This window comes from Tinamus guttatus, unplaced genomic scaffold (genome assembly GCF_059628265.1).
Source record: "Tinamus guttatus ecotype Peru unplaced genomic scaffold, ASM5962826v1 Tinamus_guttatus_pri_ptg000364l, whole genome shotgun sequence".
Taxonomy (NCBI): domain Eukaryota; kingdom Metazoa; phylum Chordata; class Aves; order Tinamiformes; family Tinamidae; genus Tinamus; species Tinamus guttatus.
The window spans coordinates 3,582,904-3,597,090 of NW_028288898.1; the positions used below are offsets into that span (position 1 = coordinate 3,582,904).

General features: G+C 48.9%; 1 protein-coding gene across 1 annotated transcript; it reads left to right on the forward strand.

Moving 5' to 3' along the window:
* Positions 1-523: 523 nt before the first annotated feature.
* Positions 524-13,687, forward strand: ATG4B (autophagy related 4B cysteine peptidase). The gene is made up of 13 exons (XM_088530264.1): positions 524-610; positions 1,958-2,056; positions 2,580-2,651; positions 5,180-5,278; positions 6,413-6,514; positions 7,513-7,585; positions 8,413-8,492; positions 9,740-9,936; positions 10,898-10,976; positions 11,651-11,796; positions 12,431-12,487; positions 12,790-12,883; positions 13,598-13,687. Exons 1-13 carry the CDS (start codon positions 601-603, stop codon positions 13,669-13,671), a joined length of 1,182 nt encoding a protein of 393 aa, XP_088386390.1. The 5' UTR covers positions 524-600; the 3' UTR covers positions 13,672-13,687.
* The last annotated feature ends 500 nt before the right edge of the window (positions 13,688-14,187 follow it).

The window sequence follows — 14,187 nt, forward strand, 5'->3', positions numbered from 1 at the left end:
TCCGCCGTGCCGGCGCCCCCGGCGGGAGGTGTCGCCCGGAGGCCCCACGCGCGCTCATCTCCTCGGCGCCCCCGGTCCCGCGGGCAGCTCGGCGCGGCCCGGCCGCGCGATACGCAACAGCTCGCACAGGAGCCGTGCATGGAGCCGAGGGGGAGGGAGGAGAGGAGCTGCCCCGGGGGGCGGGGCCCAGCAGAGTCCGTACAACACCATGGTCGCTCCCACGCTCCGGGACCTGCCCCGGCGCGCGTGCGGCCGGCCGCCCCCGCGGGCTCGCTGCGGGGCCGAGGAAAGCGCTTACGGGTCGCCGCGCCGCCTCGCTCGCCTTCAGACTCGGCCACGGAGCCGAGACGCCCGGCGGCCCTTTTCCGTACGACAAGATGGCAGCGCCCAGGCCCGCCCGGCGGGGCGGCGCGCGGCACGAGCGCTCCTCCCCCCAGCCGCCGTAGCCTATCGCAGCGCGGGCCGGGGCCCGGCGGCGCTCTCATTGGGCGCGCGCCGCGCTCCCGGCAGGCCGTGGTGCGGCCGCGCCGCCGGGGCGGATGCGCGTGAGGAGGAGGAGGCGGCGGCCGCGGGCCTCGGCGGCGCCGCTCGGCCGCTGTCATGGACGCAGGTGCGCGGGAGCGGCGGGGCCGCCTGGCGCCCGCGGGGCGGGCGGGGCTCACGCGCCGCGGCCCGAGGCCCGGCCGGGCCCGGCGGAGGCGGCGGCCCCTGCCGGGCCCGTCCCAGCCGCGCGGGCCCTGCTCGCCGGAGCCCGCGTTGTGCCGCGCCGCGGCTCGGCGGGGAGCGCGCGGGGGCGCCAGGGCGGCCGGCGGCAGCGGGAGCGCGCGGGGAGCCGGGCCCTGCCCGGGCCGTCGCCCCTCTCGCGGAGCCGGCGCTCCCGCGGCAGCGAGGGGAGGCCTCGTCCTTGCCGGCCGTTGGGCGCTGCCCCCGCTCGCCCTCCGCGCGGCGCTGGGGGCGGCATCGAGAGCTCCGCGGAGCCCCGCGCGCTGCGCGGCCGCCTCCCCGCGCGGGAGCGGAGCGGAGCGAGCGGCTCCGCGGGCCGGTCCCGCCGTGGGGCCGCCCCGTGCGCGCGGACCGGGCAGGACCGGGCGGATGGGCCCGCGGGGGGGCCCTCGGTGCAGCCCCTTCCTCGTTCCCCTTGGGACTCTCCCAGCCGAGCGCGATTCGTGGCAGGCCTGAGAACCTGCAGGATAACCCATGTTCTCGGTCTGTGTTTTATTATTAAGGTTGTATCTAGTGACACGCTGAAGTTCCAAAAAGAAAAAAAAAACGTCTATTTTGGAGCTGTCAGGGTTGACCTACGATGTTTCATCTCATAGGGAGGCATCAGGAAACTAAGGGGGGAAGTAGAAAGTGACTCGTGCTTGAAAAGGCCTGTGAAAATCCTAGCACTGTCTGTGCCTCTTGGTAAGAACGTCGCCAGACTGAGTGAGAAAGCGACAAAACGAGACAAACTGTTCAGTAAAAAGAGTAGGCGTGGACCCTTAGGGGTACTTACAGGTTGGCTGTGCAGTAAAGACAATAGTCATTGAGTTAGCACAAAGCACAAAGGGTCAAGGCCACAATCTAATTAAACATGAGGTTTGTAGCCTGCTGTGTTGGTCTTGCTCGGGCTCCCTTGGTTGGTCTCTAGCAGCCGTAAGTCACATTTAGGCAGCGTGGAAGGTGGCCCCTCTTGCAGCAAGTGGGACCAAGAGGCTCATCCAGCTGGAAATTGCTGTGTTCTCCTGCGGAGTGCCCAGCTTGGAGCCCTGGATTTATCAGCTTTCCCTCGTCATCTTCATGGCTGTGTCACGAGTGACGTGGTTTCTCCCTGCTCCTTGTCACGTCCTGTGTGTAAAGTAGCAAGTCACTGACTATAAGCTCTCCTGTGTTGCACTCTGTGTGTATTTATTATGATTTTTAAGCTTCAAGGAAAAACTATGAAGGATACGTAACGCTGTTGTTCTCTTTCTAGCTACTCTTACCTATGACACCCTCAGGTTCGAGTATGAAGACTTCCCCGAGACCAAAGAACCCGTTTGGATACTAGGCCGAAAATACAGTGTTTTTACAGGTACTTTAAATGTGACATTCCCCCTGCCCCAGAGGGTTTTGCTAAGACTGAGTATTGTTTTCTGAGGAGCAGGGTGACTATAGATCTAGCAAGTGCAAAGCAGAGCCTGCTGGCAGAGCATGCAGACTCTAATGGCTGTGCTGCTTCTTGCCTGGCTGTCTCAGACTCAAGGTGATATTTTCCTGCAGAAAGTCACCATATATTAGCTATTGGGACTGGCAGCGTGAGGCCTGGATGGTTGAAGAAAGGGAAAATCTTGAAGGAGGGGCAAGGAAAGAGCTCGTCGGTTCAAAACCTGCCCTGTGGCTGTGGTCTCTTTTGGTTAGTTCTGGCCTTGTGGAGAAAAGAGAAAGTTTCTCTTGCACTCGATGCTCTCCTGGTTCCTCAAACAGATTTTTGCCTCTTTAGGCAAATGGTCTCAGTGAGAAGCCAAACATTGGCAACGTGGGTGAAGGTGGTAGGAGAGATGGTTAGTCTGGCTATCCTTATATGTGTGTCCTTTGGTTTTTTGGAAAAAATCTAGAGAAAGAAGAGATCCTTTTGGATGTGACCTCTCGGCTTTGGTTCACCTACAGAAAGAACTTCCCTGCCATCGGTAAGTGCTGTAGACAGGTCCCGAAAGCTCAACAAGGCTCCCCTGCCTTCTGGGCTTGGCTGGGAATAAAGATGTTCAGCCCTGCAAGATGATCAGGTTTTAATGGGAAAGGTGTTACAGATGTGACAGGTGAGTGAACACTCTGCTCTCAGCTCCTGCCTTCAATGCGAAGGCAGGGTATATGCAGATATCTCCCCTTTCATATTGTGTGTACTCCTTTTTGAAGAGAAAGCAATAGATAGAAAATACTTCTTCATGATCTTCAAAACCTGGGCAACTCCCTTTGTTTTCATGTCAGGAGTAGATAAAGTGATAGCCCTTCAGGTTCTTGGCCACGATGTACATTTTGAAAGCCATCTCTCCTGGAATGCCTTGTTTTGTTGCCCCGGGCTGCATTTCTGAGCTGTTGTTTTTATCAGGGGAAAGACAGAGAGGAAGGGACTCTTTAAGGACTATTGAGTATTTGAATTTGACAGTAATGCTAGAAAGGACACGAGAATGAGTGGAGGAACCCTACTGGAAACCTCCTTTCTTTCAGCAGCATGGGAGTACTAAAAGCAGTACTTTTAGTGCTAGTGAAGTCCCACATAAGTTTGAAGAAGACTAATTATGCTCTTTCTTGGTTTTGATGTGGCTTGAGGAGGTAAGCTAGAGAGATGATACAGAAATTGCTGCCTTAGAGCATCTGCTCTAAACTATGTTATTTATTTATTAATACCCAATATGGATGTTACACCCCGGGACTATAGCAACAGGAGGAGCATCTCCTGGTGAACATAAAGACAAACTTCTTGTCCCTGTTCTTACAGATACTGCTGCCAATTAAAAAATTAATAATAAAAGATCAACATTCCTGCACATACACTACAGGATCCTGCAGGACTGTGTGCTTTTGTGTACTGGGTGGAAGGAAGGGGAAGGGATCTGGGATGGGGTTGTGAGCGCCTTCAGCATCCCCCTGCCAGTGCCATCCCATTCCGCCTGTGCGGAGGCAGCTCAGACCTGGAAAAGACACTTCTTGATGCTTGTTCTGGTTTGTTCTGTTCTTTCAGTCCCTGGAAAACCCTTAACCTAATAAACTTTGAAACAACTCTTTGATGCATTTTAAAGCTGTGTCTGTGAACCATAGTTAAGTGCATGTGTTTGATATTAAAGGGTTAGCTTGCATCCACAGGTTGAGGTTTCTTTTAGATGTCTTTCCTTAGAAGCTATCCAGTATTTTCAGAACTTTCCACATTGCAGATTAAAAAAAAAAAATTCCTATATGTTATGCAGCAAAGGAAGATTCTTAAGCTTCTGCAAATCAAGACAGATTGGTCAGTGGTCCTATGCTAATTTACCAAAGCAATCTTAATTTTCAGTAGCGTAACTTGGCTTTCCCTTTTCTGCTAGACCCTCTGAGCAGGCCAGGCTCTATCCTTAAATCTTACACTCTAAGATTAAGGAATTTTATTGACTCTTGTGGATCGTTTCATACATGTAAGTGATGGTCCATCAAAGAAACTGTTTTTTTGCCTCCAGAAGTTGTCAGTGTTGTAATGAGCAGCTCATTTGAGTTTGAGAGGCACCAGCTTCACGAAATCCGTGTGTCCTTTCATTTCTTGAACCTGTGTCTGTCCCTCTCATGTATTTGAGTGGAAGCAGAACTTTGCAAGTGGAGTCCATCTCTTCTTAGCACCTTCTGCAGCTGCCCACAAGGAGTGAGTTATTAAAGGGAAAAATCTCCCTTATTTCCCTGTTAAGGTGTAGGCAAGGTTTGCTCATGGTAAACCACAGAAGGCAGCTGCTGATACAGAAGTTGGTGCAATAGTTCTTTGGGGGTGTTTTCTGTCCCGGTGCTCTTTGTCCAGAATGGCTGGCAGGAATTAAAAGGAGGAAAAAGCAGCTTTACAAGGAAACTCCCTCCCCGAGCCGTACTCAGCTGTGACTGTCCCTGCAGGACAGCTGTGCTCATCTCTGTGAAGCTTTTAATAACAGCCAGGCTGCCGTGGAGAAGCAGCCGCTTCCCTTTGAAGCTGTCACGGGAACGCTTTCTGCCTTGAGGCCTATGCCTCAGATTGCCAAACGTGCATTAATGCCAGCCTACATGCTAACACTGTTTGGGTGTGGATTTTTTTTCCTTTGTAACTCTGTGTTGTTCACTTTGACATCTCGTCTTGTTGGCAGCTGCTTGTGGTGTGGGAATTCCTTGTGACTGATGTCATTTTTCAGGGGAGCTGCCTACGTGGGATGAGCATTAGAAATGGTCTGTGCTGGACACCTCTGTTTTAAAACGTGTCCCTTATTGGAAATCTGAAACTATTCCTGAGGGCTGCTGGGCTTGCGAGGAATTCATCTCTCTAGCTGAGTTTGGATTTCCTTTCAAAGTTGTTGTCCCCCCCCTACCTTGGAGTTAATTTAAGGTTTGGGGTTTTCTTTGGACGAATGTCACTATTAGTCACTGTCAACTGTATTTTTATTCCTTAGTTTAGCTATCATAGTCCTAATTTAGGATTTCAGATTTTCCTTCTCATCGTTTTTTGCTGCAGGAGGGACCGGTCCCACGTCGGACACCGGCTGGGGCTGCATGTTGCGCTGCGGCCAGATGATCTTCGCCCAGGCCTTGGTCTGCAGGCATCTGGGCAGAGGTAAAGCAGTGCACAGTCCATAGTGCCTCCCAAAGCCAGGTGCTCCAAGAGGCACCATACTCACAAGGAAGATGGATAACAAGGGCACAATTAGGCATTGCCAAGGGCACGGCTGGGAATTGCTGGAGGCTCTCTCTGTTTTTTTCATTTTTATTTTTCCTGAATCTTCTTGGGTTCAAGGCTATTGAGAGGTCTACTGGAAACTCTCCAACATTTCTCCCTGCTATTTCTTAATCTACGCAGATAAATATAGTTTTACAGGGGAGATGAGGAGAGGAAGCAATGTGTATGCTGTAGCTCTTCTTAAGTTCCTCTCTGCCTGAGGAACTACCAGTTTCCTTTCAATTATATGAGATATTCAAATATGTGTCACATCACAATAAGGGGAAAACACCTTCATATTGCAACTTCTGGCTGCAGCAGTCTGACATACCTGCTGCAGAGTGTCAAGTATTTTCAGAATGAGTCTATATTTTGGCAAATCCTTGTCTAAGCCTTAAGATATATGGAGCCCTATGACATGCTAGCTAAATCCATTGAAGATTTAGCTAACCAAGTAACAAATTTTCATACACACATATATATATATATATATATATATATATATATGCGTGTGTGTGTATATATATAATGTATGAAGTTTAAAAAACATTCTCAAAAGAACATGGGAATTAACCCTTGCTTACAGTTCAGTTTTTAACTTCTTCTGTGAAGAAGTCCTCATTTGCTGAGCATAGTGTCTTCTACCTGGATACTTCTTTTCTGAAACTTGTTAATGACCTTTGAATGAGTGCAAGATGATTTGGGGGATGAAGTCACCTGTTTTTCCACAGAATATGTAAGTTCATGTCAGTCCTGGAGAAATTCTAATCCTATTTTCTGTCTGTGGGATAACAAGGTGGAACTTTTATGTGATGACTTTCTAGGGGTGATATTCCTTTACTTTGATTGTGAAAATATTTACTTTTCTACTGAAATTAATTCTGCAGTGTTGGGAATGCCTCAGATGCCTACTGGTAAGAGAGTGACAGGAAAATTTTGTCAAGGGTTGATGCACAGGGAAGAGAGCTTGTTGTCTCTGGCAGTCTGTGGTTGCTAATAAATAACCTATTTTCTTTCTCCTTCCCACCTTAGAGTGGAGGTGGATAAAAGGGAAGAGGCAGGTGGACAATTACTTCAACGTACTTAATGCCTTCGTCGACAAAAAAGACAGCTACTATTCCATTCACCAGATAGGTAAGATGCTGAAGAGCTTGTGGGGTATTCTGTCTGTATTTCCTGTGACTGTAGAACATGACTTCATGCTTATTTTAACAGCTTAGCCAGAAAATAAGAGCAGGGCAACTAGTATGTGAGATCATACTGCTTTTACTGATATCATACTGTTTTTTGACGTGATCTAGACTACTTTGTATTACAGGTTAGGATAGATTTCTGTGTGGACTCCATGAGACCTTTATGTTTATCTAATGCTTTAGGCTGCGTTCAGCATCACATTCCTTGCCTTGGTTAACTAAGATAAGGTAAAAGGATCTAGGTGATGTTTTCTGCAGGATTTGGTAATGTGAAAAATTGCTGCATGAAGAAGTTCTCACAAGTGGTGAGTGAACTAAGAAAGGATCTAATTTTCATACCAACTTTCCTGGTAAATAAGAGAGTTTTTCCTATAGGAAAAGGTACCTATAGGTAAAGGTTTCCTATAGGAAAATGTACCTACAATTTTTAGGAGTGATTATGGAGGTGTTCCTGGAGATCCAGCACTCTAAATAAAACTTCTGAGGTAATACTGCTTGTTGGACTTCTGCATCATAGATTTTTGGGGGAAGGTTTGCTTTATCCCTGAGAATCCCTGAGAATTTGTTTTTCTTCTTTCATTTTTTGAGTAGATAAAGGAAATCATCCTTTTTGAAGGTCGTAATCATAGCATAATTTAGGCCTCCAGAGCACCACCCTCTCAAAGCAGAGAACTCAGCTTCAAAGCTCTGTTGCTCAAGTGCTTGTCCAGTCTTGCAGGTTTTACTTCAATAGCTTTTTGGCTGACTGTTTTTATAAGTTTTATGAACTTCCACACTAAGCCACCTTGTGAAAGGGTAGCTTCTACTGACCCCAGAATGTTTCCAAATGATATTTTGTCCCTATTGAATACAAATACTCAATAACACATTGAGAAGAGTCAAAGTGAATATGATAACTTCCTAAATTAATCACTTTTTAATTTTTTCTTTACAATGCAGCCCAGATGGGAGTTGGAGAGGGGAAATCCATAGGCCAGTGGTATGGACCAAACACAGTTGCACAAGTGCTCAAGTAAGTGCTGGGCTTTTCTTTTTCTTTTGAGCAATGAAGTTGGAGTCATTTGGTCTGTAATACTTCCTGGCCTAAAGGCTCCTGCCTGTTGGATGAAGCACAGGAACTTTAAAACAGCCCTTCTGTCACTCACATATGGGCAGGAGGTGAGAGAAAACTGAGTTCAAGGTTAGGACAACCCCTGAAAAATCTCTCTGTGCCCCACAAATTGCATGTTTGCTTCTGGAGCTGAGTGCAACGCTGCTTGTGACAGACCAAGCAACTGTCAAAGTAGATAGTCACTGTCATTTGGATCTGTGCTGGCTTCTCTGGTGGCAGGCAGAGGATCAGGACTGCCCTTAATAAGTGGTACATGGTAAAACCAGTCATTTTGGGCCATTTTGGTCACTATGCTTTCCTTGCTTTTTCCTCATTAGATGAGACACAATGTGAGATGTGTCTTCAGTATCCCCCTGCCACTGCTGTGATTGCCAAAAAGCATTTCACCCAGAATCTGCTGTAGGCCATCAGAGTGTATTTGGAAAGGCCTAATATTTCTGGCAACCACCAGTTAAGGGATTTCAGGATTTTAATCTGGGCTGTTTTATTTAAGAACTGCCCAGAGACACATTCACAGGTGTGATCTGTTTGCTACCTCTTTACATTTCTGGCCCCCATAACTGGTGACAATGGACTCTACAACTCCAGCACACATATGAAAACATGCTTAAAGCACAACTGATGAAAGCCAGTCTCTCCTAACTCATTTTCTCTGGTACAACACCATTTTTGTCTTGTATATTGTAACAAATCCTTACTTTTTCTTTTTAAAAAACCTTTTTCTCTAGAAAACTTGCTACTTTCGATACGTGGAGCTCACTGGCAGTGCACATAGCCATGGATAACACTGTAGTGATGGAAGAAATCAGTAAGTATCACACGGAGGTAGAACTGCCTTGTTGTAGTAAGAGGCCAGGGAAGAACAGGAAAGTATAAAGTAAAAGAGCACAGCAACCTTGAAACCCTGCCCTAAAGCTGTGACAAAGGGTGCTAAGAAAGTGCAGGGCCCGGTGCAAAGTTAAGGGTGAGATCACAGCAGACAGCAGCTGGATTTGTGTCGGCTGTAACGGGCAAGGACAGCTTGTCCTGGCAGTGCAGGGTGGTTGTTTTTCAAAGCTGTGTCTATCTGTTGCCAGTCTCAGCTGAGAGGCCAAGAAATAGAAGAAGGGACTGAGCATAAGTGTTGTCTAACCTTAAGTACCAATCGTTCTGTGGAGCCATGTGCTGATGTCCTTGGCTTAAACAAGGGCCGGCAGAGAGAGGAATTTGATTTATTTTTTTGCTTTAGCCCAAAAAGGCTACTTTGAGGCAAGGCTTGGGTATGCTGCAGGCTGTTGTCTGTGTGGCTCACACTGACTGTGCTGGTACCACAGTGAAGCATTTGGAATTTAACACTGTTTTCTACACCAAGTAAACTCATTTGCTGACGCTGTAATGGGCAGCTGCTCATCTCGAGGTGAATAGGAAGTGCCTTTTGCTACTGCAGGGAAAAATCATCCATATATTTATCCCCTCAGAGTCAGTCCACTGTATCCAAAAGGAGATTTCAGTGCAGGTTTGGGGGGATCCAGTGCATCAGAGAAGTGGGGAGAAACCAAGGTAGGTTCCCCTGTGCCCTGGGAAGATGGCACTGTGAAACCTAGTGAAGGAGCAGGATGAATTTAATCTGTGCCAAGCTATGTACTGCTTAAACTAGGCTTGAACATGTTCAGGTCATCAGAACAGGCAGCTACAATGAATAAACCATGATCTTTACTGTTTCAGTGAGGTAATTCACTACAGATTGTGGCTGTTTTTTGAAGATCCTGGCAACTACAGCATTTGTGTGTATGTGTGTATATATAAATACATATTTGATGCACACATGCACATGTGGCTTCACGTTATGGGTTCTTTGGTTTTCTTTTTCTTGACTTCTACGTGCATGGCCTCACCTAGCTAGCAAGTTGTGAAGGTGGCCAGTGACACAGGTAGCTTAGAGGTGTTTTAGTACCAGAACTGACCAAACCTGGTTCTGTCACTTCCCGCCTGTGTGTTTGTCAAGCTGGAAAACTGGGATGCATTTTTTTTTCCTATATATATATATTTTTCCCCGCTCCCGTTCCTTTTCCGCAGGGCGGCTGTGCCAGCCCAGCCTGCCGTGCGCCGGAGCCGCGGCGTTCCCGGCCGCGGAGCCGGAGCCGCTCTACAACGGGCACCCCGAGGAGGCCGGGGCCGGAGCGGGGCTCGCGCCGTGGAAGCCGTTGGTGCTGCTGATCCCGCTCCGCCTGGGGCTCACGGACATCAACGAAGCCTACATCGAAACACTAAAGGTGGGCGGCGTGAGGCTCAATTCCTGATGTCTTCATGCTTAAAGACCCCACTGCGAGCAAAGGCCTTTCTGGAATCTAGTTTCAGGGCAGAAATGCTCAGAAGCAACTGTCCTGTTTTTCCAAAGAAAGGTGTTTAGAGACTATTCTTGCCGGAGGTCCAGATGTGCAGTTCTTACAGGGTTTAAACACAAAAATAATGATTTTTTTAAGGCTTTAATCCAAGGCCCTGTCTGCATAGATGTGGTATCAGCCTGCTGAGGTATTTGTTGCGTGCAGCCGCTGTGCTGTGCTTGGTGGCAGCCTGAACCTTCATGGAAGCTGGACTGCCAGAGTGGGGCTCCAGAGGTGGAAAGTGCCCTGCAGGCTGAGGGTGCAAGCTGGCAAGTGGGAATGACAGGAGGCTACGGAGTTCGGGGTGTATAGAGTCCGTGGCCAATTTGGGATGCGTGTTGTCCTGCTATCAATCTCCCAGCTGTTTGGGTAAGACAGATCAGATAATTTGCCCTTTATTTGGTGCGTGGATAACACAACAAGACACAGCTTGATACGAACTGTTTCCGAAACAGTCGTGCCTTTGTGAGAGGTTGTGCGACTTGGCCGCAAGTCCCAGCCCTGCTCAGATAGAGGGTATTTGGCCACTGACTGCAGCACTGAGGACCTTGCCCACACAGCACAGTGGCTGGAATAGTGCTGCCTTTGGTCTACCTGTGTGCTCCAGTCACTGTTTTCAAGGTGTTTCTTAGCTGCTTCTTTACCCTTTGAAGGCCCTGTGTTGCCACCTTCAGCCTTTCTGGCAGAGCTTCTGTCCAGAAATGGCTGGTTTTGCTGCTAGAGGGTTTTTTTTTCTTTTCTCTCCAGTGTCCCAGTCTTTCCTTCCCACTGTATTTTTGGATGTTTGCTCTCGTTGCCCCTTGCTGTCTCGTTGTCTGTCAGCTGTGTGTTTTCTGCCTTGCCTTTGCAGCACTGCTTCATGATGCCCCAGTCGCTGGGAGTGATCGGAGGGAAGCCCAACAGCGCTCACTACTTCATTGGCTATGTAGGTGAGTGCTTTAAACCCTTCGGAGAGAGCCACAAAGAGTTTCCAAGCATCTCCCCCCAAATCCCCATGTGGAAATGCTCGTGGGCCACTACAGCTTTCCTGCTTCCACTGCTGGGCTCTCCCTTCCTGCAGGATCCTGGACCGTGCAGCATGGAGCAAATGCCATAGTGCAAGCCGTAAAACTTGCACCGTACAACCCTAAATCCTATCTGCACAGGGACCTCTTTCTAGATTGAGAGCTGACCTCCCTTCACAGGACCTTGGAGCTGTCCCTTAGGGGTTACCTTTCTGAAAACCTACCAGCTGTCACCCCCTTTTTCTCTCTGAGACCCCGAGCTGGTTTGGCTTCTGATTTCTGGGACTGAGATTAGTATTTACAGGACCCTGGAAAGACTTGTGCAAGAATAGTATCCAAATGGCGCATGTGCCTTTAGCCCAGACTGCCCCTGCAGAATGGGCACGGTGCTTTTGCTGACAGCTGGCCTATGCCTAGATAAGAAGCTTTTGAGGAAGCACCTGAAAGCAAGATGTCTCCAGAACGTGGATTTCTGAGCAGGGACTCTAGAGCTGTCCCAGTCATCAGTCTTCCTCCTCCTTGTATCTCAGCATTTGCTCCTTGGAGGAACAGCTTCTGGCATGGTTCTTCCGTTCATGTCTCCTTGCCTGTGTGTGCAGGGGAGGAGCTCATTTATCTGGATCCCCACACGACGCAGCCTGCAGTGGAGCCCAACGAGAGAGGCTGCCTCCCCGACGAGAGCTTCCACTGCCAGCACCCTCCGTGCAGGATGAGCATCGCCGAGCTCGACCCTTCCGTGGCGGTGGTGCGTCCCGCTGCGCGTTTCCACCTGCCACCTGCAGCAGGGTGGGCCCTTGGGGTCACAGCCCCTGCCTTGCCCGTGGCAGAGGACGGGGTGGCAGGTCGGGTGCTCCATAGGTGTCCTGCGTTCCAGGCAATGCATTGCAGTAAGTTTGGTAAAGGAGCTCCTCTTGTAGGAAGCAGTTTGGTGCAGCGAAATTCCCTTTGCTTGGCCACTAAGTAACATTCTCCATAGATCTCCTCCTCCCAGGCCTCTTTAGTCTGGGCTTTGGTTGCTTCTGAAGACCTGAATCCAGTTGTGCCATTGGATTCAATTCAGTGCTTCCTGTGGAATCCAAGATGATTGTCCTGGGCTTATAACAGACTGTTTCCATCCAAGGTTCCTTCTGCCAGAGAGCTGTTATATTTATGCTTGCTTGGAGTAAGCCTAAGTATGTGTTTGGAGTCTGGTTACAGTGGGTCTATGGGGAGGATTCTGGTTTTAGCAGGGCAGTCTGTGGTTTAAGGAAGGCAGTTAGAAGTGATGCAAGTGCTTACAGCTCAGGCCATGTTGCTTGGTGTTAACATAAGGCATTATGAACAAAATGATCAGTCTGTAATTGTACAAAGATAAGGATTTTTTTCTGCATTTTTTTTAGGGCTTTTTCTGCAACACAGAAGAGGACTTCAATGATTGGTGCCAGCAAATTAGAAAGGTTTGTGTTCAAACATACCACTGTGGGGGAAAAAAAAACATAGGTTTTGTGCTGCATGTGTAGTATTTTAAAAATAAAACATTTTCTGTATCTTGATTCCTTTTTAAGAGTACAGCAATAATATCTTAAAGCGTGAGGGGAAAAAAAATATAGCTCTGACATTCTGCTGCTGATAGAAATCAAAGGTTTTAAAAATGTTTTTTTTTGAGGTGCACTGAAGTCCAGCAGATTGGTATCTCCTTTTAGGCTCTGGGCACCTTGAGAGAGGTGTCTGTTCTCACAGCTCTGCTCTTGCCCTGCAGCTGTCCCTGGTGAGGGGAGCGCTGCCCATGTTCGAGCTGGTGGAGCGCCAGCCATCCCACTTCTCCAACCCTGATGTTCTGAACCTCACACCAGGTAGGGCAACCAGGCAGGCAAAGGGGGGAGCCTGTCCGTTCATTTTTTGAAAATGGGTGGAATTGCAGACTTCTGGCCTGTTCCCGTTTGGCCTAGAGTTTGATCTGGAGCATCTTAGGTCAGTTGACTTAGTTCTTTGGCTTTGAACAGATTTCAGTTTCTCAGGATTATTTTCAGGTTGAGCTGGCAAATGGTGACTGTGAAAAGCAAGTTCAAAAGCTGTTACAGTAATAGGAATCTACAGTTTCTGAAGGAATCCTTGGAGAAATTGTGAGAGTCCATTGGAAAGGCTGAGAACCACTGAGCTTCTGGGTACTGGAAACAGAGACAGCGCTGGTCAAATTTAGCTTCCTCTTGCATGTGCTACAACCAATACTTAGCCCTGATGATGCGACAAGGAGCAAGTGCTGGGCAGTAACTCTGTTGTCAGGCCCAGTTTATCATGTTAATAATGGGCAGGAACATTGCAGGAGATAGAGCCCCTCTCAGCTTTTGCTGAGAGGAGTGTGGATAAACTTCCCTCAGAGTGGCAAGTGCCTTCTGAGAAGGAACAAGGGCTCATTCAATAGTTGGCTTCAGCTGAGTGACAGCCTCAGGCAAGTCATGAAACTACTTCTGCTCCCTTCCCCAACAATTTGGATCACAAGCAGCTCTAGCAGAAGCAGCCAGTACATCCCAGGGAGGTGATGCTGTCTTTTTTTCCTTCTCCTGCAGACTCCTCTGACGCTGACAGACTGGAAAGGTTCTTTGACTCGGAAGATGAAGATTTTGAAATCTTATCCCTTTGAAAGCAAACAGGACCCTGACTCTGCAAATTTGTGTGACTGGTGGGGGAAGATGGGGGTGGGGGGTGGGAAGGGGAGCTCCTTGGAGAGCTTGGGGCTACCGGTTTCCATAGGCGCCTGCTGCCATCCCTGCCTCTTGCCCATCCTGGCATGCTGTGCAGCCTCTGGATGGAGCGCGCGCTCTCCGCGTTGGGATGAAGAACCCGGCCGTGTTGGAGCCTTACTGGCTTGGAGTCGGGGTTTCCCAGTGCTTGCTGGAAGTGGATGCAGTGGTGCCTAGGAGTTCAAAGCCTACATGTTACAGCAGCAGGTCAGTTGGGCTTCTGGAGGGGCAGCAGAAACCCTTAGCTAAATCCTTCAGTGGGGACTCCCCTGTGAAGCTTAAATAGAGCTACCCCTCATTTAGCAGGTGAAATGTACAGTTACCTCCTGCAGCAGCTTCTCTCCTTAGCAGCCAGCTCGGACTGTGCCTAACGATGCAAATTAACAGCAGACACACGTCACAGGCAGCCAGCTCTG

Excerpts from the sequence above, each read along its gene's own strand:
- ATG4B (XM_088530264.1), top strand. Across the intron at positions 9,937-10,897 it reads CCTACATCGAAACACTAAAG|CACTGCTTCATGATGCCCCA; the intron begins GTGGGCGGCGTG and ends TTGCCTTTGCAG. Across the intron at positions 12,488-12,789 it reads GGTGCCAGCAAATTAGAAAG|CTGTCCCTGGTGAGGGGAGC; the intron begins GTTTGTGTTCAA and ends CTTGCCCTGCAG.